The 27513-nt window shown below is 37.8% G+C and overlaps 1 protein-coding gene across 2 annotated transcripts in view; it reads right to left on the reverse strand.

The window, feature by feature from the left end:
- The window catches only part of Ift74 (intraflagellar transport 74), a 75655-nt gene that overhangs the window by 8935 nt on the left and 39207 nt on the right, over window positions 1–27513 (reverse strand). For both annotated transcript variants that reach the window (XM_038333808.1, XM_038333809.1), the window contains 6 exons: window positions 26588–26667; window positions 13492–13545; window positions 12198–12295; window positions 11408–11534; window positions 4973–5136; window positions 4089–4214 (listed from right to left, as the gene is read on the reverse strand). In XM_038333808.1, coding sequence (XP_038189736.1) covers window positions 4089–4214; window positions 4973–5136; window positions 11408–11534; window positions 12198–12295; window positions 13492–13545; window positions 26588–26667 — 649 coding nt within the window. The remainder of the gene's footprint in view (window positions 1–4088; window positions 4215–4972; window positions 5137–11407; window positions 11535–12197; window positions 12296–13491; window positions 13546–26587; window positions 26668–27513) is intronic.

Raw genomic sequence — 27513 nt, forward strand, 5'->3', positions numbered from 1 at the left:
ACCTAAGAAACAAGCGGGTGCAGCTATCCTAATATCTAACAAAATAGACTTCAAGCTAAAATCAGTCAAAAGAGACAAAGAAGGTCATTTCATATTAGTCACAGGAAAAATCCATCAAGAGGAAATCTCAATACTGAACATCTATGCCCCAAATACAAGGGCACCCTCATATGTCAAAGAAACATTTCTAAAGCTTAAATCATATATTAAGCCCCACACATTAATAGTGGGGGACTTCAACACTCCCCTCTCACCACTGGACAGGTCAATCAGACAAAAAATGAACAGAGAAATAAGAGAACTAACAGACGTTATGACTCAAATGGACTTAACAGACATCTATAGAATATTCCATCCAAACAGAAAAGAATATACCTTCTTCTCAGCACCTTATGGAACCTTCTCAAAAATTGACCACATACTCAGGAACAAAACAAACCTCAACAAATACAAAAAAATTGGAATAACCCAATGTACCTTATCAGATTGCCATGGTTTAAAACTATAAGCCAACAGCAATACTAATTCCAGAAAACCCACAAACATGGAAATTAAACAACGCTAACCTGAATCATCAATGGGTCAAGGAAGAAATAAAGGGGGAAATTAAAGACTTCCTAAAATTCAATGAAAATGACCACACAACATACCCAAATTTATGGGACACAATGAAAGCAGTGTTAAGAGGCAAATTCATAGCACTAAACGCCTACATAAAGAAGCTAGGAAAATCCCACACTAGTGAATTAACAGAACATTTGAAAACTTTAGAACAACAAGAAGCAAACTCACCTAAGAGAACTAGACAGCAGGAAATAATCAAAATGAAAGCTGAAATCAACAAAATAGAAACAAAGAAAACAATACAAAGAATCAATGAGACAAAGAGTTGGTTCTTCTAGAAAATCAACAAAATAGACAAACTTTTATCCAAATTAACCAAAGGCAGAGAGAGATTATCCAAATTAACAAAATCAGAAATGAAAAGGGAGACATAACAACAGACATGGAGGAAATATAGGGGATTATCAGGTCATATTTTGAAAACCTATACTACACAAAATTGGAAAACTTAAAAGAAATGGACAACTTTCTGGATAAATATCACTTACCAAAATTAAATCAAGACCAGATAAGCAAATTAAACAGACCTATAACTGCTGAAGAAATAGAAACAGTCATCAAAAGCCTCCCAACCAAAAAAAGCCCAGGACCAGATGGTTTCAGCTTAGAATTCTACAAGACTTTCAAAGAAGAATACCAATATTCCTCAAATTATTCCACATAATAGAAACAGAAGGAACATTGCCAAACTCTTTTTATGAGGCTACAATTAGCCTGATATTCAAACCACAGAAAGACATTACTAAGAAAGAGAATTACAGACCAATCTCACTCATGAACATTGATGCAAAAATACTAAATAAAATACTGGCAAATTGAATCCAAGAACACATCAGAACCATCATCCACCATGATCAAGTCGGCTTCATCTCACAGATGCAGGGATGGTTCAACATATTAAAATCTGTCAATGTAATCCACCATATAAACAAACTGAAAAATAAAAACCACATGATCATCTCGTTAGATGCCAAAAAAGTTTTTGACAAAATACAACATCTCTTCATGATAAAGGTCTTGGAGAGAGCAGGGATACAAGGAACATACCTAAACATAATTAAGGCAATATACAGCAAGCCAACAGCCAACATCAAACTAAATGGAGAGAAACTCACAGCGATTCCACTGAAATCAGGAACAAGACAAGGTTGTCCACTCTCTCTATAGTTATTCAATATAGCTCTTGAGGTCCTAGCTAGAGCAATAAGACACCAAAGGGAGATCAAGGGGATACAAATTAGAAAAGAAGTTAAACTCTCACTGTTTGCTGATGATATGACAGTTTACATAAATGATCCCAAAAATTCTACCAAGAAACTTCTACAACTCATAAAACACTTTCAGCAATGTAGCAGGATACAAGATGAACTCAAAAAAATCAGTAGCCCTCCTGTCCACAGATAATAAAAGGGCTGGGGAAGAAATCAGAGAATCAACACCCTTTACAATAGCCACAAATAGCATAAAATATCTCAGAGTAACTCTAACCAAACAAGTGAAAGACTTGTATGATAAGAACTTTAAATCTTTGAAGAAAGAAATTGAAGAAGACACCAGAAAGTGGAAAGATCTCCCACGCTCTTGGGTAGGCAGAATTAATATAATAAAAATGGCAATCTTACCAAAAGCAATCTACAGATTCAATGCAATGCCCATCAAAATCCCAGTAAAATTCGTCAAAGACCTCAAGAAAACGGTACTCAACTTCATATGAAAAAGCAAAAAACCCATGATAGCCAAAACAATCCTGTACAATAAAAGAATTTCTGGAGGCATCAGAATCTCTGACCTCAAACTCTACTACAGAACTACAGTACTGAAAACAGTCTGGTATTGGCATAAGAACAGACAGGAGGACCAATGGAACCAAATAGAAGACCCGGATATCAATCCACACAACTTCAAACACCTGATCTTTGATAAAGAATCAAAAAATATCAAATGGAAAAAAGAAAGCATATTTAACAAGTGGTGCTGGCATAACTGGATATCAACATGTAGAAAAATGAAAATAGACCCATATCTATCACCATGCACAAAACTCAAGTCCAAATGGAACAAAGACCTCAACATAAAGCCAGCCACACTGAACCTTATAGAAGAGAAAGTGGGAAGTACACTTGAACGTATTGGTACAGGGAACCATTTCCTAAATATAACCCCAGTAGCACAAACACTGAGAGAAACAATTAATAAATGGGACCTCCTGATACCGAAAAGCCTTCTGTAAAGCAAAGGACACAACAAAACAAAACAACAGCCTACAGAATGGGAAAGATCTTCACTAATCCCACATCAGAAAGGTCTGATCTCCAAAATATACAAAGAACTCAAGAAATTGGATACCAAAAGGATACATAATCTAATAAAAAAAAATGAGTACAGACCTAAACATAGAACTCTTAACAGAGGAATCTAAAATGGCTGAAAGACACTTAAGGAAATGTTCAACATCCTTAGTCATCAGAGAAATGGAAATCAAAACAACTCTGGGATTCCATCTTACACCTGTAAGAAGGGCCAAGATCAAAAACACTGATGACAACTTACGCTGGAGAGGTTGTGGGGAAAAGGGAACACTTCTGCATTGTTGGTGGGAATGCAAGCTGGTACAACCTCTTTGGATGTCAGTGTGGAGATTTATCAGAAAAGTAAGAAACAACCTTCCTCAAGCCCCAGTAATACCACTTTTGGGTATATATCCAAAGGATGCTCAACTGTGCCACAAGGACATGTGCTCGACTATGTTCATAGCAGCTTTGTTTGTCATAGCTAGAACCTGGAAAGAACCTAAATGCCCCTTGACCAAAGAATGGATAAGGAAAATGTGGTACATTTACACAATGAAGTACTACACAGCAGAAAAAAATAGCATCTTGAATTTTGCAGGAAAATGGATGGAGCTAGAAAACATTATTTTGAGTGAGGTAACCCAGACACAGAAAGACAGTTATCACATGTACTCACTCATAGGTGGTTTTTAAACATAAAGCAAAGAAAGCTAGCCTACAAACCACAATCCCAGAGAACTTAGACAACAATGCGGACACTAAGAGAGACTTACATAGATCTAATCTACATGGGAAGTAGAACATAGAAAAAGACAAGATCTCCTGAGTAAATTGGGAGCATGGGGATTTTGGGGGAGGATTGAAAGGGGGAGGGGGAGGTAGGTAGGGGAGCAGAGAAAAATATAGAGCTCAATAAATATCAATAAAATAAATAAAATAAACAAAACCCGGCCTTTTATACAGGCTTACTGAGAGAATAAGGTAGACATTAATTCATACTAAAGAGAGATTAGCACAAAATCTCACTGTTTCAAAGCAAAAAAAAAAAAAAATCTGGAAGGCTATAAAACAAGAACATGAACAAAAGCAGTTTGGAGTAAAAAAACACAGACTAAGAACAAGACAGACAGTGTGAAGGGAGCTGATTTCAAAGTGAGCTTTGAATGTTCTTACCTGAGCGTGTGTCTCATTTTCTTGCAGTTGTGTTTTCAGTGTCTCATAGTCTGCCGTCAGCTTTTCCATTATCTTCTTAAAGGCATTTCTATAAGTTGATAATACTGTTCTTTCTTGATGCAATTTCTAGATAGATCCAAATAGTAATACATAGAAGCTATAGCAATTGTCTAAAAAGTCAATATAGAAATCTCATTGGCTTAGAAATTTTAATGATTTTACTCTGTAAAATAAAACTAGAGTTATAATTACTTTAAGACTTATTTACAGAAATACTCTTTGAATAAGTTATGTGAATAGTAACTGCATTAATAACTCAATAATTACTTCCATATCTATCCTGACCCTAAAAGATTTACTTTAAGGCAAAGCAATGGAGAAACACTATAATCCAAATCTGGAGTTGGCAAGGGCCACAGATTGGAATGTTGTGTATTAGGGAGCAACTTACACTTTGTTTTTTACTTTTTACCTTCTTTGAAAACCTCCAAATCTCTTTAGATTATAACTATACATGTAACGAACCTCATTACTTCTTAGTTTGTATGTCAAATAATATACTGAAAGTAGTAAATCCTATAAAGTACATATAAATTAAAGTCAATCAAGGAAAAACAACTGAGGCCCTGGTTTTTGCCCCAAGTAAACCATGCATAGTAGCACAACCCTATAATCCCAGGATTTAGAGATGAGGCAGAAAGATCAGAAGGCCACCATTGACACAGAGCAAGTTTGAGGCCAACCTGAGATACTTGAGAGTCTGTCTTAGGCAGACAGACGAGGAAGGAAGGAAGGAAGGAAGGAAGGAAGGAAGGAAGGAAGGAAGGAAGGATGGATGGACACTATCTGGGTGATAATTTTCAAAGATTCTGTTGGGCATTTACCTTCTTCTTCTCTTCAGCTGATGATTTTAAAGCTGCCAGGTCACTGTATGTCTCCAGGTCAGCAGTCATTTGCTTAATTTTGTTTTTCAGAGACTGTTGTTCCTCTGTCATCTTACTTTCCAGAAGTTCCATTTTCTGTAGATCCAGCTGCAGGCGCTGACTGTCTGAAAGCATAAGAATTTAAGACAATAAGTAAAATTCTACTCCTTTTACATGACTAGCCTTAGGTTTTTAGAACATCTGGTCACAACATTTTAGTCATCTGACCAATATATAATCTTACTGCATATGTTTCTTTTAAGGGCATTTTATTTAATGTATATTCATGAGTGTTAATAATTAACTTGCAGCAAACAACAATATACCTTATTTGTGCATGGAGCATATTTAATGTACATTTTTTTCTTAAGGTATGTAATAAACTTCTTGTTTTTAAGAATACACTAGACAGCACATTAGCACTTTGAATGCAGAACATTTAAACAGTGGGATTTGGGAGAGGGAAGAGAGAGGGAAGGAAAACCACATGTTTTGCAATACAATGGAACAAATGAGAAGGTGAGTGCTCTAGAAAAAATAATGTGTAACTTAGGAGGCAAGAACACATGGCATCCCAGAACAAGAACAGAAATTCAGTATAATGGATATTAAATTCCACTTAGTAAACGAACAGTTCTTTTAAAAAGTCCCTGATTTAAAAGGGAGTTGTGACGATGGCTCAGTGGAGAAAGTGCTTACAACCTAAGAATGAGGACGAAAGTGTGGACCCCCAGACCCTCACAAACGGTGGGCAGGCATGGCAGCTGCTTCTAATCCCAACACCCAGGACACAGAGACGGGGGTCCCAGAACAAACTGACTACCTAAAGGAGCTACAATTGGCAAGTTCAGGGTCCTTTGAGAGACCTTACCTCAAAAGTGGAAAGTGATTGAGGAAGACACCTACCATCAGCTTTGAGTCTCTATATGCACACATGTGCACCCACACACATGCAAACACATATACAAACACACAAAAGTAATTTTTAAAAAAGGGTGGTTATATGACCAAATATTTTAAAGTTGGTATAATTAAGCTAGTATTCACTGAAGGTTTCATTTATCCCCTTCAGAGTTTGAAAAACACATATTATGACAAGATTTAAATATTATCATAGTTTCTATTTCAAGCTACGCACATACTTGTTATCCTGGCATCCGGAGGCTGAGGCGGGGGGCTCTGAGTTCAAGGCTAGCCTGGGCAACATAACTATCTCAGAAATCCAAAACCTTAAAAGTCTTACTTTGGATTCATATCTCTGCTAAGGTTAGAAATAGCTATAAGAATAAAATGCAGAACAAATTACTATGGCTATTTTTAGGACATAAATTTAGGACATTTAATAACATAGACAGGAAACATGCTTAGTTAACTGAAGTAAGCAGTTGCATAAATTTAATTGCAAATGTAATTTGGATACATACTCAGGAAATACATTTAAGAACTATACAAACTGAGAAAAGGAGCAAACGTTTGGTTGGTATAGAGTAAAGTTTATCTCTGTTTTGCATCAGGTCCCCATGAAAAGCTGAAAGCTTCTCCAAGGGAAGAGACAGGAAGAGGAAGCAGTGGAGTTCCTTCTGATATGCTATGAAGTTGCAGAGTTTACCAACCAGTGTGTACAGAGTAGCAAAATCTCAGGAGGAGCCACTTTGACCTGGGGAAATGTTTCTGAAATATTCTGCCATCAGCACATTTGTTTACTCCCCAGAGTTTCCTTTCTAAAAATATAAATAAAAACTAGTGTTAGCAAGATTCCTTGCCTCTATGCTGCTTCTCCACTTGTTTGTATTGCTAATCCCATAGGAACCCTTTGTGGCCTTGTCTTTCCTTTACTCAAGCACAGTCATCTCACGGTCTGAAGGGGTTCTCGTCAACCTTCTCTAGGAAGTAATGCTGCCCCTTGAGAGTAAGGGGACTCCATTAAGAGACAGAATGAGAACAAAGGAGGCTGGTGGGTTCCAGTAATAATCTTAAAGACAGAAAGGGAGGCAATTCACACAAGGGCACTATTAGCATACATTATCTCAGAACAGTTAAGAAAATTATCATAAACTTCTGGTGATTTTCAGATAAAAGAAATGTCTTAAGTGTGGGCAATGATATAAAGAAAAGAAGGGTTAAAGAAGGAAAGCTTAAATAAACCAACAAAAGAAACAGTAGATGAAATAAATTACAAAGTCAAAATTCAAATCTTACTAAAGAAATTTTCCAGTAAAAGAAAAGCTTTACTGTAGTGACGGACTGATTTTTCATCTCTATTCTTTTCCAACTGTACAACTGAAGAAAGCACAGCGACTAGTTTTTAAAAGGAAATGTAAACACAAAGCATAAAGGCACGTAAAAACACAACCCTAGTCGCTGACGTTGTTTCCTGGCATTTATTCTGCCTTTAGGACATGTTTCCCAATGGCTGCTGCCCTGAGATGACTTAAAGGAGGAAAGAGCTGTTGAACTAACACCAACCTTAGATAAGTGAGTCTATAGATGAACTAATGTAACTCTTAGTTTATAGGAAAGAATAAAGGTTTTAAAATACTCAAATCAACTTAAGAACCTAAAAGTAAGAGAGATGCATTGATGAATAAAGTAGAGCATATATGAAATTATTACTCAGCTGTCATACAATAAGGAAATTCTGTCCTATGTTACAACCTTGAGTCTGCTACACTAAGCAGAACAAGCCAGTCACAACACACTCATCATGAGTGCACTCATATGCAGCATCCTGATGAAATTTCAGTTTTACAAGATGAAGAAGTCCTGGAGCTCTACTGTAGAATCGTGTGCAAACAGTAAACACTACCAGACTATACACGCAAAACTGGTTAACGTAGATCATCAAGAAAATAAACCACAAACACTGCAGGACAAAATGTAAACTCTTGAAGACAGGACAGAAATCAGTGTAGAGGCTCCTTAAAAATTTTAGAATTAAGCAAGGCAGTGGTGCATGACTTTAATCCCAGCACTTGGGAGGCAGAAGCAGGCGGATCTTTGTCAGAGGCAGGCAGATCTCTGTGAGTTCGGGGCCAACCTGGTCTACAAGAGCTACTTCCAGAACAGGCACCAAAGCTACACAGAGAAACCCTGTCTCAAATATACATATAATAAAAACCATAGAATTACACTGAAGGACTCTGAGTCAATAATCACAGAGGTACTTGCACATTCATGTTTTTTGCTGTGCCATTTATAACAACTAAGAAACAGAACCAGCCAGTGTCCATCAATAGATGAGGAATTAAAGAAAATATGGTGCATATGTACAGTGGAATTTTAATTAGTGGAATAAGAGACAAATACCATGTTTGCTTTCATGTATGCTGAACTTAAATTTGTGTATATAAAAGTCTTAAAAAAGTATAAAGGGAACCATGAAAAGGAAGGAGGAGGTGAGGGAGACAGGAAGAAAGAGAGAAAAATGGAATGTACATGTCATGAGAGCAGAAGTGGTATTTCGAAAGGAGGAAGGGTACCAACTAAAGTGAGCTAGAAGGCATTAGAGACTCATAAAAACAAAGTACAATGACATACATGCATACATGTATGAGCACACCATTGTGACACCCATTTACTTTGTATACAAACTTAAAAAATAAAGTGAACAACAGCTAAAATGATAAATTTTGTGTATTTTTAACATGCTAAAAATACAAAGTAATTATAGATTTAGGTCAACACTAGAATGCACCTCTTCTAGCTGCATTCAAAAGAAGTAGTAAACCTACAGCAAAAAAAAAACCCTAAACAAATTTAAGTATAAAATATTCTTTAACATAGAACAACAGAACTTGTCTATTTTAGCATAATTTTTAATTAATTAGCTATAGTGGTATAATATTTGTGCTTTAATAAATAACGCTTGCCTGAAGATCAGAATGCAAAGCAACCTCACTAGTCAGTCATACAGGCCAGGAGGTGGTGGTGCACACCTTTAATCCCAGCATTAAAGAGTAATATAAGACAGGAGGCAACAGGTCTCATCTCTGTCTCAGTCTGAAGATTCATGGAGGCAGGACTGCCCATTTCGGTCTGAGGTAGAGGTAAGTGTCAGTGGCTGGCTGCTTTGCTTTTCTAATCTTCAGCTTGAACCCCAATATCTTTCTCTGGGTTTTTATTATTCGTGCTACAATTAGCATCTTATTATCATTCAATATGCTCATAGGCCCCTAATTCCCTACCTAATTCCTAGGCAACCATGCTTTCAAACATAGATTTCTTTGAATGTTAAAATAATATCATAATATAGTAACTGCATAACTCACACAGCAAGATCTGAGACAGTACTGGCTATCAAGTACATGAATATTTCTACAATAAAAAGCATAAATAGTCAATTCAGGTCAGAATAAGTTTTATTGCCAACAACATTTCAGATTTCGGGGATCCCCATATGTTTTAGGGAGGGCCGCTTGTTTGGTTCCCGGCTGCCTAGCTAGTCAGACCGGAAACAATCACACAAAAACTGTATTAATTAAATCACTGCTTGGCCCATTAGCTCTAGCTTCTTATTGGCTAACTCTTACATCTAATTTTACCCATTTCTATTAATCTGTATATCACCATAAGGTCGTGGCCTTTCAGCAAAGTTTTAGCACATCTACCTCCGGTGGTGGATCCATGGCGTCTTGTCTCTGCCTTCCTAATTTAACCCATCTCCATTAATCTGTGTATCGCTTACCGGGTAATGTTCCCAACATCTGTCTCAGGTGGAGGGTACAAGGCGTCTCCCTGACTCTGCCCTTCTTCCTCCCAAGCCAGTTTTCTTAATTCATTAAAAAATAAAATCAACACATAGACAGAGGACCTCCCACACCACCCATAAAGTATAATTATTCTATTTCTAGTATACTTAAACATTGTGTGTGCACATGACATCTACGAGGTATGCATGTGTCTGCACATACATTGTAGAGGTCAGATACTGACCATGGTTATCCTCCTCAATCACTCTCCTCCTTATTTTTGAGACATGGTTTCTCACTGAACCTGGAGCACAACAATTTGGCAAGGCTAGCCGACTTATCAATAACTCCAGAGACCTCCTTATTTTTATCACCTTAGCATTAGGATTATGGGGGGGGGGGGGTCAATAGGGATCCAAATTCTGGTTCCCCTTGCTTGTAAGCACTTTACTGACTTAGCTATCTCCCCAGCTTGGACCCTTAAATACACAAATAAGCAAAATTAAAAAAAAAATACACAAGTAAACTAACAATTAAGTCTTCATTTTCTCTAAACTCATTACCTGGCAGCGCAAATCGAGCAGACAAAAACAGCTGATTCAGTCACCACACACCACAACACTCAGAGTCTGCCAGTACAGAAACCCAAGATACCATGTGAATTTTTTTAACTTTACAGTTTGTATCTGATCTCAATCTATGTCACTTGACACATAAAGCTTTTTGATCACTTGAAATAGGTTTAATCTAAATTAAAATACTATACAACTAACAAGCCCACCATTTTATAGAATACAGGTTGAAATACCAATTTCTAGGATATACTGATTAATAAAATTAAAACTCATCTGTCATTCTTCAGTTTTTAAAATGACAACGAAATAACTATAATTAAGCATGTGATTTGCTTGCCATTTTCCTTGGTCAGTGCTGTGCTAGTGAGCACAGCTAAAACTATTCCAACATCACTGGTTCTCGACACTCCTAATTATCAAAGACTGGCCTGATGTGTGTGACCAGGATGTATTTCCACACCCTCTTCTATATAATCATCTCACTGCTTTGAAACTGTCCTTCTACCAGCATAAGAGTTCCTTGGGGAACGAGATCCACATTTTTTTTTAAACCTTTGAATACCGAGAGAGTCTCTCCCTGGCCAAACTCTAGTCAGGATCTCAGAACTCTTTTCATCTAAGCCTCACTGTAGGAACCGACTGCTTAGCCTCCTGACTTCACTGCTCACTGGAAGCTATGGCTGTGGCTAGTGCCGAGCACTGTGAGAGAACACCACACTACATATACTACACACCATTACCCTGCGAAAAGACCAAACTTCAAAATCTGAAACAGAAGTCTCAGTTCTGCATGCTGGTTTTGCAGCACTGTAAAGTCAGAGAACGTACAGACCAGGGCCTGGGATTGTAGGTCAGCAGTAGAACAGATATCTAGCACCCCACACAAAATGGTACATCAAAGCCTTCATAAGCTGGCAACTGACTGTATTCAGTAAATACTGTTAAATGAATGAGAATATGCCAATGTCCTACTAGTAAGCTACTGGGTAATGTCACATAGAATTCTCAGATTGCAATTAGATTCTTCCTTACAGGACTTTCAAAAAGAACTCAAAAAGAATGAAGATGAGTTTTGAAGTTCCAATTTGCTAGAGAAAAAATAGAAAATATAAACTCTTAACTATTGTTCTTACCTGAGGTCAAATTCCTAGCTGTTGTCTGTGACTTCTGCATTTCAGTTGATTTAAAGCTGAGGTCATCCTGCATCATTTTCAGCTCTTGGTTGGTGATGGAGGATATCTGTTTCATACGATTTATATTCTGTATATGAAGAGAAATACAGGATTTAGCTACCAAAACCACAAAGGATGAGATGCTTTGAATATTATTTTTAAATAGATATTCAATTTTGATGTTTTACAGAATGCAGTAGGATTCAGTCATGCTTTCACACAAGTTCATTCTTTTCACTTGCTTTATTAAACTGAATTAAAAATTAGCTACAAATTTTAAAGAACTAAATGCAGATTTAATACACTAAAAATACTGAAGAGGGGTCATACATTTTCCTCCTTTAGCATGATACATAGTAGATCCCTAATAAACAATTTCTGAACTTTTGTATTCATTGGGTTTATCTATAAGAAAATATTTACAATAAAAATTACAGTATAAAACATATTTCTGTTTTCTAAAATAATGTCTAGGTTTTAGAATAGTAAACTCAGATAAGTTAGCAATGGAAGGAAATCTTGAAATTTATTCTAATCACAGCTTCATGTACTGCTTAGTACCGATCATGTACCTGCCACCCTTCCCACCTTACCCTAATTAGCTAAGATTTGCTAGAGAGATAAACCGTAGGCTGGAGAAACAAGGGACTTTAAAGGAAACAGTTTAAGTGGGCAAATATACTAGTGAGCCGTCTACTTTTCTGTGCTGTTATTAACAGGTGGGAGCCTGAGACAGGCGCACAGCACTTACCCGACTGCAATGCTCTAACAGGGCGACAATGCTGGCTTCCATCTGTGCCTTCCGCTCCAATTCCTGATTCTTTGTTTCCTCAAAAGCCTCTATAAAAGCTGCCAATTGAAAACGGAATACAGACTACTGTTGGCAGATTAACACTGAATAAACTTAGGGCTGTGGAACTTCAGACTGCTCTCCACAAATTCCAAGTAAAGAGAAATTTTAAACTTAGTAACCGACTCTACATACTTTCAAATATTTAAAATCTGTTATGACTTTAATATAAGTAAAACTAGAAAGTTATACAGGCTCAAAAGAAATAGCTAATACCTCAAAAATAAGAAAAACTTCACTTTTATATATGACTTCCTTGATACAGCTATAATTATTAACATCTATAGTTAGCTGCCAATTTTATTTCTGAAATTAATATTACTAAATAAATATTACTAAATTCTAAAATATTACTATTTAATCTAAAAATACTTTTTCATTAAATGAATCAAATACTGACTTAATGATGAATTTTATCATTTATCCAGATTATTAATAAATATTCTAAGAAATTACCTATATGTCAAATCTAGAACTCATATATACTTTTGCTCTAATTTGAAGTTCTTCAATTATTACTATGCAACCTTCAAAATTAAAAATAAGTAGTTAAAACTTTACTATTAGTAAGACATAACATAAACATTGCATGCATTCTGTAGTGTATTTCCACTATAATTTTTCTACTAATTCTTTTTGGTAGCTCAATGGTATAGTATATATTTTTTAATTTTTAAAAAACATATTTTATGTATAGCAATCCAATTTGCATATTAAATCATACTATAATAGATAATGATTTGACAAGGTTTTTTTTCTCTTTGTTCAACTATTTTATCTTATTTTCCATTCAAAGATTTACACTTCGTCCCCCTCCTCCCATTCCTTTCCCGCTCCTCCACTTACCCTTCTCCCTCCCCCCGCCTCCCTCCTTAAGAGAGGGCAAGGAACCCTGCCCTGTGGGAAATCCAAGGCCCTCCCTGCTACATCCAGGCCTAGGAAGCTGTGCATCCAAATAGACTAGGGTCCCAAAAAGCCAGTACATGCAGTAGAAACTAATCCCAGTGCCTTTATTTGACAAGGATTTAAATGAAAGGAAAAAAGAAAAGAAAAATTCTAGGATACAGAACCCATCCACTCAGAACCAAATTTTATTTAAAACATCACTTTTTCTCAATGAGTCAGTGTGGCAAATGCCTTAAGTGCCTAGTACAAATGAATGGCAATCTAAGAGTTACATAAGATCATCACTCACCATCCATATTTTCTTCTCTTTTTTTAAGCTCCTTGTATTTTTGATTCATTTCACCTATAAGAAATGCAAAACAATACTAATTTTAAAATTCCAATCATTATATTCTAAACTTGAAGTATTTCTTGGGTTCTCTTTGTGCCATTAGCTGCTGAATATTCAATAGTCAATATCTAATTGAATTTTAATTTGGAGAAATATGTTTATATTTTATTACAAAGTCTTTTAAAGCAGCTAATGGTACTTTTACAATTAGGGGGGGAACAAAATCTCCCAACTGGAGCAGACTTACAGGCTTTCCATTCCAAATTTGAAGCTGTTCAGTTATACATGAACACTACTGGTGACAGAGAAGTTTGGGCAAATCTAGCCATCTATGAGCAGTTTGCAGGCATGAAAGCAGCACTTCTTACCTCACAGAGCTTAGCATCTAAAAATTTAACATGTTAAATGCTGTCATATGAAAAAAGATACTATATGCATGGACGGGCTCTGTGGGAGCCTTCTCAGCTTGGTCGATCACCTTCCTGGACCTGGGGGGAGTTGGGAGGACCTTGGTCTTAGCATAGAGTAGGGAACCCTGATGGCTCCTTGGCCTTGAGAGGGAGGGAGGGGAGGTATGGGTGGAGGGGAGGGGAGGGAAGGGGGAGAAGGAGAGGAGAAAAGGGGGAGGAGGAGGGGAGGGAGGGGGGAGGAGGAGGGGAGGAGATGGAAATTTTTAAATATAAAAAAATAAACCATGAGAGAAAAAAAAAAGAAAAAGAAAAAAGATACTATACAAATATACAACTAAGTTAATTGAGGTACTGTAGAAAATTCTCTAAATAATATTCATGTTACATTATAAGGAATGAAAAAGAAGGAGTTACTTGGTCAGATATGAAAAAGTCAATGTCAAAAAATTCGACTGTCAATGAGATCTGGACAAACTGGGGGTGTTGTGGGTAATAGGGGAGGGGATAGGTGAAATGAGAACAAGAGGGAACAGGATAGGCAAGTTGGGGAAGGGACGCAGAGAGAGAAGAATGAAAGAGATATCTCAACAGAGGGAGCCATTATGGGGTTAGGGAGAAACCTGGTGCTAGGAAAATTCCCAGGAATCCACAAGGATGACACCAGTTAAGACTCCTAGCAATAATGGATAGGGTGCCCGAACTGGGCTTCCCCTGTAATCTGATTGGTGGCTACCCTAATTGTCATGATAGAATTTCCATCCAGTAACTGATGGAAGCAGATGCTGGAATCCACAGCCAAGCACTGGGCTGAGCTCTGAGAGATCAGTTGAAGAGGGAGGAGAAATTAAACGATCAAGGGGTTAGGGGTGTCAAGATCATGAGGAAAACCCACAAAGACAGCTGACCCAAGCTTGTAGAACCTAGTGGACTCTGCACTGACAGCTGGGGATTCTGTATGGGACCAAACTAGACCCTCTCCATGCGGGTGACAACTGTGTGGCTTGGTCTATTTGTGGGTATAAGTCCCAGTCTCTGGTCTCCATCTTTGGAGGCCCCGCCCCTGTGCCTGCCAAACCTTGACCCCTCCCCTGAGGAGGGATGAGGCAGCCTCCCGTCCCCATCCCCATCCTCCACTCTCCTCCCCCCAACCTGCTCCTTGGCTTCCTGGTTCCCCTTGGGGCCACCTGGATATCCTTAAATTCAGGTCATTGACATTTGGCTTGACTGGGATTTTTGCATAGGCAGAGAGCTCACGTTAGGAAAAGTTCCTAACAGTGGGCCCAGGATTTATCCCTGGTGCATGAGCTGGCCTTTTGTAGACCATTCACTATGCCTTGATGCAGCGGGGAGAGGCTTGGTCCTGCCTCAATTTGATGTGCCAGGCTTCAATGACTCCCCACTGGGAGGCCTTACCCTTTCTGGGGATAGGATGGGAGGATGCAGTGGGGGGAGGTGTTGGCAAGCATGAGGAAGAGAGGGAGGGAAACAGTGGTTGATAAGTAAATTGAATAAAAAATAAATAAAACTGAAAAAAAATCTGACCAATACATAAATTTGGAAGTGATGATGACTATGAAAGTATAATCACAGAATCGGTTGCTAAGCTTGGCTTCTTGGGACACAGACTGTGATCTCAAGTTTGGTGCCAACAGCACAAGGAATTAAGAATGGCATGACTAACGCAGAGAATTGGAAATAGAAAAGCAACAATAAGGTGAGAGGCAGACTATGAATACATCTAAAAACCATGTCTCAGAATTTGGGCTTAACTTAGAGCAATTGTTGCAAAAACTATTTTAATTACGTGTGTGTGTGTGTGTGTGTGTGTGTGTGTGTGTGTCCACGTGTGTACATAAGTGCAGATGTCCACTAAAGCAAAAAGCCTGGAGCTGAATTTACAGATGACTGCTAACCCATCACCCTGGGCACTGGGACTGGAACTCGGGCCTTCTGCACAGCAGCACACACTCTCAACCACTGAGCCGGCTCTCCTCTACCTGCTCAAGAATTGAAGCAGGAGAGTAAAAGGAAAACTACTGAGAAGTATTTTAGCCTAGAGAACAAAAGACTGGAAGCTGGAAGGCCAGTTACATGTCTCAAAAGTCTGGGTAGAAGATCAAAGCTGCTAGAAGTATGGGGGTAATTAGGAGAGAAGTTTGTGGATTTTTATCTCGAATATCAAGAGCCAGAGTGACAAGGGAAAAAGTGGAACCAAGGGTGATTCTCAAGATTCTTCTCAGGTAACTTGAAGACAGCTGCATTAACTGCATAGGGGAACAGACTGATGAAAAAGTTGCACATACTAAGTGTAATGAATGTGAAAGTCAGGTCTAAAGGAACAAAAATCCAAAGCTGGAAAGGACATCTCTGACAGAGCAGCCAGCCTCACAAAAAGCTACGGCAGTACAGAACTGTTCTCAGAGGAAGACTGTTACAACTCCATGTTCTAGGACATCAAATAAAGAAAGGATAAATTTGAGCTTGCTTCAAACCAGTTTCTTCATACCATCGATCAGTCCCTAGCTTCCTCGAACAAAGCCTAGTGACACCAAAAGGATGGAAAGAATAGCAAGCTATTTCTATGGGGATTGCTAGTTAAAAGCTGGCATTAAAAAGGACCTTTAGGGACAAGAGCTAAAGGGCTAAAAAGGAGTGGAAGCAGAAGGATACCAGACACTAAAACTTCAACATCTATGTTCTGTATCTTAGTATATGATACAGATAAACTTCACAGATCTGACATAGCAGTTTTTCTTTTAAAAGACTGTTCTTTGTCTTCTCATGGGTTCTTCCTCCTTCCTTATTTAAACCTGAGTCTTCTCAATCGATTTTTTACATGTATATTTGTCTGTGTGCACTCATGTGTTCCACAACACATGTATGAAGGTCAGAAAATGACTTGTGGGAACTGGCTATGTCCTGTGGGATCTGGGGATCAGTCTTAGGTTGCCTCACTTCGGGGCAAGTGCCTTATCATCCGAGCCAACTCTCTAGCCTCTAAGTGACTTCTAAAACTGTACTCTATCGATGACACTTTTAGTCCTGTGATTTTAAGGACCCTTAATTTAACTGTTTCCCAATTTTCTAATTTTTTCATCTAATGTCTTACTATATTAGTATTTAGATGTCCTTTGAGGAACCTAAAACATAGTATAGGCATTAAATTTATCAGCAGTCTCCCTCAAAATCTGTACCTCTTCATTTTCTATTATTTTGATTGTCCTCAGCACCTACCATCATTTAAGTAAGGGACCTAGGAGTCCTCTCACCCACTCTACACAAACCTATCCTTCTTGTTGCCAATATACTCAATGGGAAGGTCTATCTGGCCAACATCTTGAGTTACACACCTGGCCGGTGGGATTAGATGAAACAGAGCTCCCATATATCTCAGAAGATTCCCAAGCTTCAAAACAAAAATTCCTGATCACTCTTGAGACAGAGACACTTGAGAGCATTAGTGAACTGGTCTAGGCTGTGTTTTCTCAACGGAAATTAGTATCTGGAGCTGGATAGATGTTTCAGTGGTTAAGATGCTGCTTTTCAGGAAGAACACATTTCAGGTCCTAGTATTCATTATCAGGAGGCTCACAACTACCTCCAACTCCAGCTCCAGGAGTTTCAACAATCACTTTGGACTCCCTAGGGCACTTGCACAGATGTGTACATGTGTGCATGCATAAACACACACACACACACACACACACACACACCCCTTCAAAACTGGGGCTGGGGCTGGAGAGATGGCTCCATGGTTAAAGATTCCTGGCTGCTTTTCCAGAAGATCTGTTTGATTCCAGCACCCACATGGGAGCTCAGAACTGTCTTGCTACTCCAGTTCCAGGGGATCCAATGCCCTCTAAAGGCACTGCCCCCGAATGGCGTGCAGATACACATGCAGGGAGAACACAGCCCAGACTGTCATTTAGTGTAGCACTACTATTTGGGGCTGAGGGGGGAAGGGGTTGGGGTTTGGGACCTAACAGTCTGGGCTTAGCTCACACTGGACATATCCCAGAAACCTGTTTCTGTCTGTCAGAAAGAACCATTCCCTTATCTCTCCTTGCCTCTGGTGACTAGAGCACCAGGTTCCCTACTGGCAAATACCTGTGGTATGTATCAAACAAAGCCCATGCTATCTTCCAGGCTGCTTTGGTTCCTATTAACATGTCACTGTTAACATGTTGCATATCAAAGCAACCCAGGCTCTTCTGATCCCCTAGCTCCCATGCTGTTCTGGCTTGCATGCCTGCCTCCCTGCAACTACTCTCCCTTTATTGACATGCAAGGCTTCCCCCACCCTCTCACTTCTCTCTACTCCCAACAGGTAGCCATGGCAGCTTTGGACTCCCCCCACCCCACCTCTAGCTATTCTCTACCACGTGAGAGATAGCCACGAAGCAGTTCTATTTACAATAAACCTTTCTCTTTTATGGCCATAGAGCAGTCTAGCTCAGCAGTTCACTGCTCCCTCGCCTACAACCTCAGCATCCGATCGGTTTCTTTCTGTACCCGGTTCTCTGAGGCACACCACCTCCTAGTCCTCACTTCTGTTCCTCCTGTGAAGCAGCTTCTTTATTACCATTCCGTCTCTACTACGAATGACTTTTTGCTCACTATCTTTCAAGAAAACCACTACTTCATACAGTCCATATAACCAATTTTTGTTCATGCAGACTATTGTTTTAGCGGCTTTGGGGGTGAAACCCCATTAATTTATATTGAGTTATTATTTCAGACCCCCTCTGACATTTTCACGCATTTAGTGAGTCATGACAATTTTCCTATTTCAATTTCAATTAGCTTGGATATCCTACTAAATTACATGTTTTTATACTTAGTCTCCCCTCCACCTACTTCCTTTCTGTCAATATAGCAGTAAGCAATAAATGCCGGTTTCAAAAACTTTTCAATTGCTATGAGCACATAAAAATGAAAGAACACACCTTTAATCCCAGCACTTGGGAGGCAGAGGCAGGCAGATCTCTGTGAATTCGAGGCCAGCCTGGTCTTCAAGAGCTAGTTCCAGGACAGCTAGGGCTCTTAACACAGAGAAACCCTGTCTTGAAAATAATAATAATAAATGATTTGAACTAACTAACTTTTCACTTTAGGCATCATGTTACTTGCAAAATAGTTTAAATTTTGGCAGAGATGTTTCTCTTCAGCCCTGAGCTGTTACACAGTACACTTTAAAATATATACTAGGAATTGGCAGTTTCTGAGAGGTTAAGGCAGGAGGGATTTTGCATATACTAATTACTTATGTCACCGCTGCCTCAGAGGTGGCATATATATAGCTTGCATTAGTGAGGGGCAATTCCTACAGACTACTCAAGGGTATGTAGGAAGGATCCTTGAAGCAAGAGGTCATGGCATGACTCAGGCTGACCTTCAACTGGCTTCAAGCGCTATGTAGAAATTGTAAGCGATATACCCATCCCTTGCCAGTTCCATGGTTGGCTTCAAACTCACAATCCTTTTGCCTCAATCTTCTAAATGCTGAGATTATAGGTTGTACCCCCATGAATAACTTTTACTTAGACAGCACTGTGTAGACTCAAGTCAAGACATGTTTAGTTGTGGGATAAAAAAAACTCTGCCTTATTTTTTTATTTTACCTGTATACTGCTACAAACAAAAGACTCCTAAAACAAGCCTTATGAACTATCTGTATAAGAAGTATCTTATGTAAGTTACAGACTAGACAGGGCTACACAGATACCCTATATAAAAAATGTAGTATCCTACAGGAAGTGTGTATATTTTGATTATTCAAAGCTACATATACATTATAGAATAAGTTATAAGTAATTATCTCATGTTAGGAACGTGATTCAGAGGCCCTACATACTTCATGTGCATGTCTATGATATCCACCACACTTCCATATCAGATATTTATGTCTGAGACAGATTAGTAATCACATGATATTTATCATGCTGTCTAATCCAAATCTGGGGTAATACTGGATTCTACAAACAAAGGCATACATTTTAGGAACTATGCTCAAGCACTCTTCTTGCAAAGTGTGTGAATGTGGCTGTATTTTGTTAACTGTGTATGTTAACTTGAATCTACACAGTCCCAGAAAATTAGCCCCACCTTATGGATCTTGGTAAAACTGCACACTCAGGCCTTGGCAATAGTCACAGGAGTTTGGAATTGTCATGGAGTGGGTACGTTACTTTAACAAAAACTAGGACATTTATATAACTTACATTAGTGAGAAACAATGTCCACATACTACTTCTAGCTACAGTAAATGGCTCAATCCTTTGAGAAATTATCAAAATTAAAGTAACTCTGATTTATTCTGACTAAAATTTCATTGTAGAAATTTAATCTGTGGAGTACACATGTTAATAAACATGAATGTACAGAATATCTATAGCACCACTATTTGTTTGTTTTGAGTTAGGGTCTGACTATACAGCCCTTGTTGTCCACAAACTCACTACGTAGACCAGGCTGGCTTTGATCTTGAAGTCACCTGCGTTTGCTTCACAAGTGCTGCGATTAAAGATATGCCATAATTCATTTTTGATAATGTCAACATTGACACAATGAATACTACACAACCACAACTGCGATGGCAGCTAATGATTGTCACAGTGCTTACTATGTACCAGGCGCCATCCCTAAGCCTTTAGCTCCTAATAATAAATGAAATACACATCTTCATGTGGAATGATGTACATTATATAGTTTTTGTGCTTTGAGTATGAAATATCCCCCACAAGGTCGTATGTTTGAAAATTTGGTCCCCAGCTAGCTCTTGGGGAGTTGTGGAACCTTTGGGAGGCGAAGCCGCTAGAGGAAGTAAGTGCATCGGGGCAGGCTTTGGGGGTCTTATAGCCTGGTCCTAGATCATCATGGCTCTCAACTGAGGTAAAATGTAATTTCTCTGCTTCCTGTCTGCCGGGCTAGTCCCATGCTCCCACTACCATGATGGAGTACATCCCTTCTCAAACTAATCCACGATCAACTCTTTCTTCCCAAAGTTGCTTTTCTCAGGGTATTTTTGTCACAGCCACTAGAAAGGAAACTAATGTAATAGTTAAAAATAAAAAACTAAAGCTTAAAAGAACTATATAGTTTTACTTCATTTAAAAATACATTTATAAGTTGAGAGTAAATCTAATTAAAGACTAACCATAAACAATGATTACCTCTGAAGACTTAGATGAGTTTGAAAAGACAACTTTTACTACATATGGTTTTTTATTGTTTGAATCCATTACATCAAATATGTATCATACAGATATATCACGGTCTCACTACATTGCTCAGGTTCCCCTCTGACTCCTGGCCTCAAGCTATCCTCTGGCCTGGCTTCTTTTGACCTAGCTTCTGGGAAGCTGAGCCCACAGGAGCATGTCACCACACTCAGGTTGGGCACTGTTTTGTTTAATAAGGTTTCACTTTGTACCATGTCCTTTGAACTTGAAATCTTGATTCTCCCTCACAACTGCTAGGATTATATGAGTTTGCTACAATATTATGATAAAAGAAATAATATTTTTAAGAGCAGGAAAGGGTGACTGAGGCTAACTGAAAACTCAATAAAAGTTTATAAGAATGGTCTTTTGCAATTAAACACACACACACACACCTACAAAAACATTTTAAAACCAGAAAAATAAGGCACACTCAAGGTGACTGAACTCTTAAGATTCTAAGTCAATATTCTAATTAGTGACTTCCTAGTAAAGACAGTAGTTGGATACACACTTCCGTCCTGGAACTCACTATGTAGACCAGGCTAATCTCCATCTCACAGAGATCTGCCTGCCTCCTGAGTGCTGGGACTGAAGAAGTGCATCGCCATGGTCAGCTAAATACCCACTTCTGATAATTACTCTTCTCCAAACCCTCTTATAGCTATAATAAAAAGCTGATTTTTGTTTGCTTACTTACATTTAAAGTATAAACTCCCAAGAATGGGGAAAACAGTAGATATAAAAATCTAGAAAATGGACAACTGAAAACCAATTTAGCAGACCTGAAAAACCTTCAGCCTAAGCTAGCAATGGTTAAAGCTGAAGACCACATGATTTCGAAAGACCCAGTAATCCTGCACAGAAGTGTAATTACTTGTCTTCAACACCTATTCCACAAAAGGTTTGGACATGCATTATAATGGGAACACTGTTATTATCAGAATTTATTAAATGTAAAAGTAAATAGAAAATTAGGAATATAAACTCTCAAGTATTAACTTATAATGAAAATAAAACATTTCCTAGCAAATTTTTCCCCAAAAGCAAGTGACTGTCATGAGGCCCTGGTTTCCTCCTCAGCACCAGGAGTGGGGGAGGGAAAAGGACTATGAAATGTATAAGCCCTGAGAGAAAGGCTTCTATTAATACTCTGCTTTGTCATTTTATTATAGTCTTGCTGATTGTCTTACTCAAGGAAACAATGGTTTTTCCTTACTTTCCTTTGCTCAGACAAAAGTAACACTTTAAAAATGTATTTGGGCCAGGCAGTGGTGGTGCACGCCTTTAATCCCAGCACTCAGGAGGCAGAGGCAGGTGGATCTCTGTGAGTTCAAGGCCAGCCTGGTCTACAAGACCTAGTTCCAGAACAGGCTCCAAAGCTACAGCGAAACCTTGTCTCAAAAATACAAAAAACAAAAACTTTAAAAAAAAGTATTTGGTTCACAACTGGGGAGGTTGAGTTATTAGCAAGATCACCAAGATTTTAAGGCCAGTGTGGACTACTATGTAGCAAGCACTTAATGAAAAACAAAAAAATAATTAAAGATATATTTACTTGGTGGTTTAAACTGCTGTAATCTCTTCAAGGGCCACACTTTCCTTGACCCTAACTTTACATGCTATTTTGGAGACAGGGCAAGTTTTCAAATTTTTCTGCTCTTCTTTTTGCTCACAATTTGCACTGTCAATCTGACAAAAAAAAAAAAGTAGCTAGCATAATCTACACGATCGCCTGAATGCTGATCTCCCCTGAAATTCCCTCTCCCCAATTAACTAGTCAGTCCTTTCCAATTCAGCATCACACACAATCTCAGGACACAGCCAAGTTCACTGCCAGAATAAAATATGCATGATCTAAGTCCTGTTCTTATCTAAAACATCATGAGTTCACGAGCATACTCTATTTGCACCCCTGCTCTCTGGACATCCTGCTCTTCTTAGTTCCTACCAGAATTATAGTATCGCTGGCATTCTTTAGATCATTTCTTCAAACTTTTCTAAATCCCTCCTACAAACCAATTCCAAAGGCTTAAGGATCACTTCTATTTCAGAAAGGTTTTCTTGGTGGGGTGGGGGAGGTGAGTAAAAAGGAACTTGAGACACTGTAACCCAGGTTGTCCTTTAACTCAGTATGTAGCCAAAGTTACCCTTGAACTTGCAGCAATCCTCCTTCCTCAGCCTCCTTGATACTAGACTATCAACTTGTACCAACACACCCAGCTTGGTACCAATTGTCTATGATAGTTTTGTTCCTTTTTTTAAATTTTTCACTTCTAACAGCAATATGAGAGAGAAAAGATTTGTTTTGGCTTATTTTCAGAGGTTTCCACCCATCATGGTAAGGAGGAGCAGAACAGCACACATAATGTAAGCCAGGAAGCACAGAGAAACATCTATGTTGTTTGGGTCCCCACTGTATGGGACGGGACTGTCCACATTTCAGCTGATCTTACCCCTAATAACCAGAGAAAACGCTCTCCTACCTACACTACCAATTTAAGTGCTTTGTAATTAAATCAGGTTGACAATCAAAATTAATTATCCCAGGTGAAAATGCAGACATTGACAAAAATATACCACTTTATTGTACAACATGAATCCAAAATAGGGATCCTCTGGAAAGTAATAAAATCTTTGTAGTCAAGCTTTCTCTGGAGAGAGCAAACCTATATCCTAAAATGAGAGGACCCAAAGAACAGATTCAAGTTTCACCATTAGTTCAGCGTACAATTCCTTCGCTCTTAAATTATGGATCGTTTAGGTTATCCCACAAGCATTTACTTCCCAGATACAGTGTTAATGAACTAGATTACTGACATAAGTTAAGAAGTTCCTGCCCTCGAGGGCTTACAGGCTAAGAAGGAAGACAAACATGTAAGCAGGCAACTGTAATACACAGTGTGGTCTAGTAACATGGAGGAAGGTTACTCACCTAAGCCTAGAAACTAGTTAGGGAAGGAAGTTCAGAGTTATGTTCAGTAAGAGGATACCTGCGCTAAATCTTATAGGATAAGAATTTAGAACAGAAGAACAATTAAAAAGAAAAAAATGAAATCAAACAGCTAAAGTCTAATATAGTTGAATGAATGATAATGAGAAATACAACGTAGCAGAAGGACACTGTCATTAATAGATTGCTACAGAGCTGTACAAGATGGTTCATATCTGCAATCCTTGCCTTGGGAAGCTGAGGCCAGCCTGGGGTGTACAGTGAGTTCTCAGCAAGCATAAATCCTATAAGACCTGGTTTAAAAGGGGGCAGAGCAGAGATGACTATGGGATGAGCAGGAGGCTGACAGAATCAGACTAAAGTAGAACAAATTTGACATAGAAAATTCTGTTATCTTGTGCATCAAGGTGAACCATATTTAAGCAGAAAAAGGACATTGAGCCACATTTTACATAAATGATTTTGTAGAATTATATTGTAAAAAACTGAGAAGGGGCAAGAATGGAGGTGGGGTAACCAGTGAGGAGGCTACTGCAATAGTTCAGGCAGAAAGTAATGAGGTCCTGAACTAACAAGTAACCTTCTAACAAGTCACCTTCTACAAACCCCCGAGTTGTTGCAATAACCAAGGAGGATCACAGCAGAGCAGTGGGAACAAAAATCTCTGAGACATCAATACACTTACCTGTGAATATACACACATGCATCTATGTTTATATTATACATTTGCATATACTTATATGTGCTTTTATCACTATTACACAATTAAGGATTGTTTTATTCTACATTAATAAAAATGACAAATGTTTGAAACTAAAAAGGAAAACAGAAGCAAAAAGCAAAGCATTCCATATTCCATTTATTTTACAAATTCATTTAGTAATAAATTTTACCTCCCAGATGCATCATTTTAGTAGAAAGAAAACTATATAGTTTAGGAAGGAAATTATTTAGGATGCAATCTGTAAAGTTTCTAAAATTGAAAACATCAGATTTCTCAAAATAGATCTACAAATATAAAAAGCAACAGTAAAATAACATAGACAAAATATATAAAATTTTGTGAGATAAGAATCAATTGAAGAGATCCACTGTAAGACATTAGTATAAATGTAAGCCTCCCAAGTGTTGGGATTTAAGGTGTGTGCTGCCATGTCAGGCAACAATGTAGTATATTCTTAAAGATCATGAAGAGTGGATTTTGAGTCACTCTCATTACATAATGTGTGAAGTAATACATATGTAGCTTGACTGAGCCATTAAATATACATACTTCAGAACATGCTACAAACAATAAATATATATAATCTTATTAATGAAAACAATAAGTAAATACATTTTAAACTAACAGGACCTTAGTATTAATTTATTTTATAAGCCTTTCTTTGTCACAAATGCCATTTAATACATAAACCTTAGTGAAACATTACCATTATACTCACTTCCCAGATCAGGACACTAAGGCATAGGCAAGTTGACTTACCTAAACTGCCTTTAGAAACCTTATTAAGACCATTAGTGACCACATGTAGATAGAACTATGTATTTCTAAGAACACTGTAATTTCACAAATGAAGTACTTTGAATAAGAAAATCAAACTTAGGCTTTGACAGTGGAACTAAGACTTTAGAGTCAGTAAAACTCTGGTTTAAGTCTAGTCTATTATTTACTAACAGAGAATTTAGCAAATTGCTAATTTCTCAGAGCTTTCACAGGTTTAAAATGGATTAGGATTCAAAAGTTTCTGAGTGCTCTGTCCAGGTACTGAAACAAATACCATTTCTATGATGACAAAAAGGCTAAATACGATCTTTAAAACCAAAGTAAAAACGATGTTTAAGAAGAGAATACTCTTCTCCCTCCTGTGACTGTCTACTGTCATTCAGTGGTGAATTACCCTGACGTCCCCCACTAACTGGTAAGAAGACATAGTTATCCATTGTTACTCCAAGAGCAAAATGTACTAGTTAGTAGTTAAGACATTTACTAGTTTGCAGTTAAGGGAACTGTTTAAAACAAGAGTAAGCTGGTTAGGAATCACGGCCCCCATACCTCTTCTCCCACACACATCTCCCACCACAGAATTTCTACTATTAAGGCCTCAGCTGGGGGAAATCTGGACAATCAGTGCTTGTTCCCTCATAACTGTGCCCTACCAGAAAATCAAATTTCTCTGGGCTGCTTGTGAGATTTGTTACCTGTCACCTTCTTCACTAGAAAAAGAAAAAAAATCCTTTGAAAAATTAAATACTTGCCTTACACAATCAGTAGGTTACTTAAAATTTTAGTCAATTAGAGTAATTGTTTTAATACTAATTATAATACTTGGTAAATATATTTCAGTAATTAAAGTTAGAAATAATCACAGAAATAATAAAACTTAAGAAGATACTGGGATCACAATTAACAATCTGTATAGATACATGTTAATTACAGTTTTAAACACTCAAAAATATACCACTTATATTACCTTGGTGCTCCTCTAAATCCATGTCAAGTTGCCTAATTTCTTCACTAAACTGATTTATTTTTTCCTTTATATCTGTTAACCTGTTAAAAATATTAATGAACTTTAGAAGCAATAAAAGAAAAACATAAATGAGCATTATCAAATTAAAACCTTTTCTCCCACCAGAACTACAACAAAGAAATATGAATATGAAATATGAATATGAATATGAAAGAATATGAGTATTTTTTAAATCATATGTCTAGTAAGTGGATTGTATTTTGAATATATGAAGAGCTCACTTTACTCAATACCACCAAAAATACATTCACATGAGAATGAACAAAGGGCATTAATAAGCACTTTTTCCAAGAAGATATACACATGGCCAATAGCACATGTAAAGAAACTCAACACCATGAGCCATCAAGGATTTGCAAGTGAAAGCCATAGAAAGAGTAATTCACATTCAATGGCACGGCTGTAATGAAACAACAGATAATTTAAAAAGACAGAAAAACTAAGTGATTTATAAAGTAAAACACATAAGCCAGCAATCCTGAACATTTATAATTCCTGAACATTTACCCAGAGAAGTAAAAATAAATACCCACACAGAACTAGCTCATAGATGTTCAAGTCAATATGATTTCTAATAGCCACAAAATAGAAATAAACCAAAGCCTACCAACTGATGAATAAATAGCACATATCATATGCATACAACAGAATATTAATTGGGATTAAACCACAGATGAGCCTTGAAAACGTTAGGCTAAATGAAAGCATGTAGCCACAGAGGACCAACAAGTGTATGATTATACATATCAAACATCCAGAATAGGCAAATCTATGGTGACATAGAGTAGGAAGGGTAAGGAAAGCAATGGCTAACAGCTTTGGGATTTTGTTGGGAAGACTCAAGTGGTGGTGCTGGTTGTCCACTT

Source organism: Arvicola amphibius, chromosome 6 (assembly GCF_903992535.2).
Source record: "Arvicola amphibius chromosome 6, mArvAmp1.2, whole genome shotgun sequence".
In the NCBI taxonomy this organism is placed as follows: Eukaryota; Metazoa; Chordata; class Mammalia; order Rodentia; family Cricetidae; genus Arvicola; species Arvicola amphibius.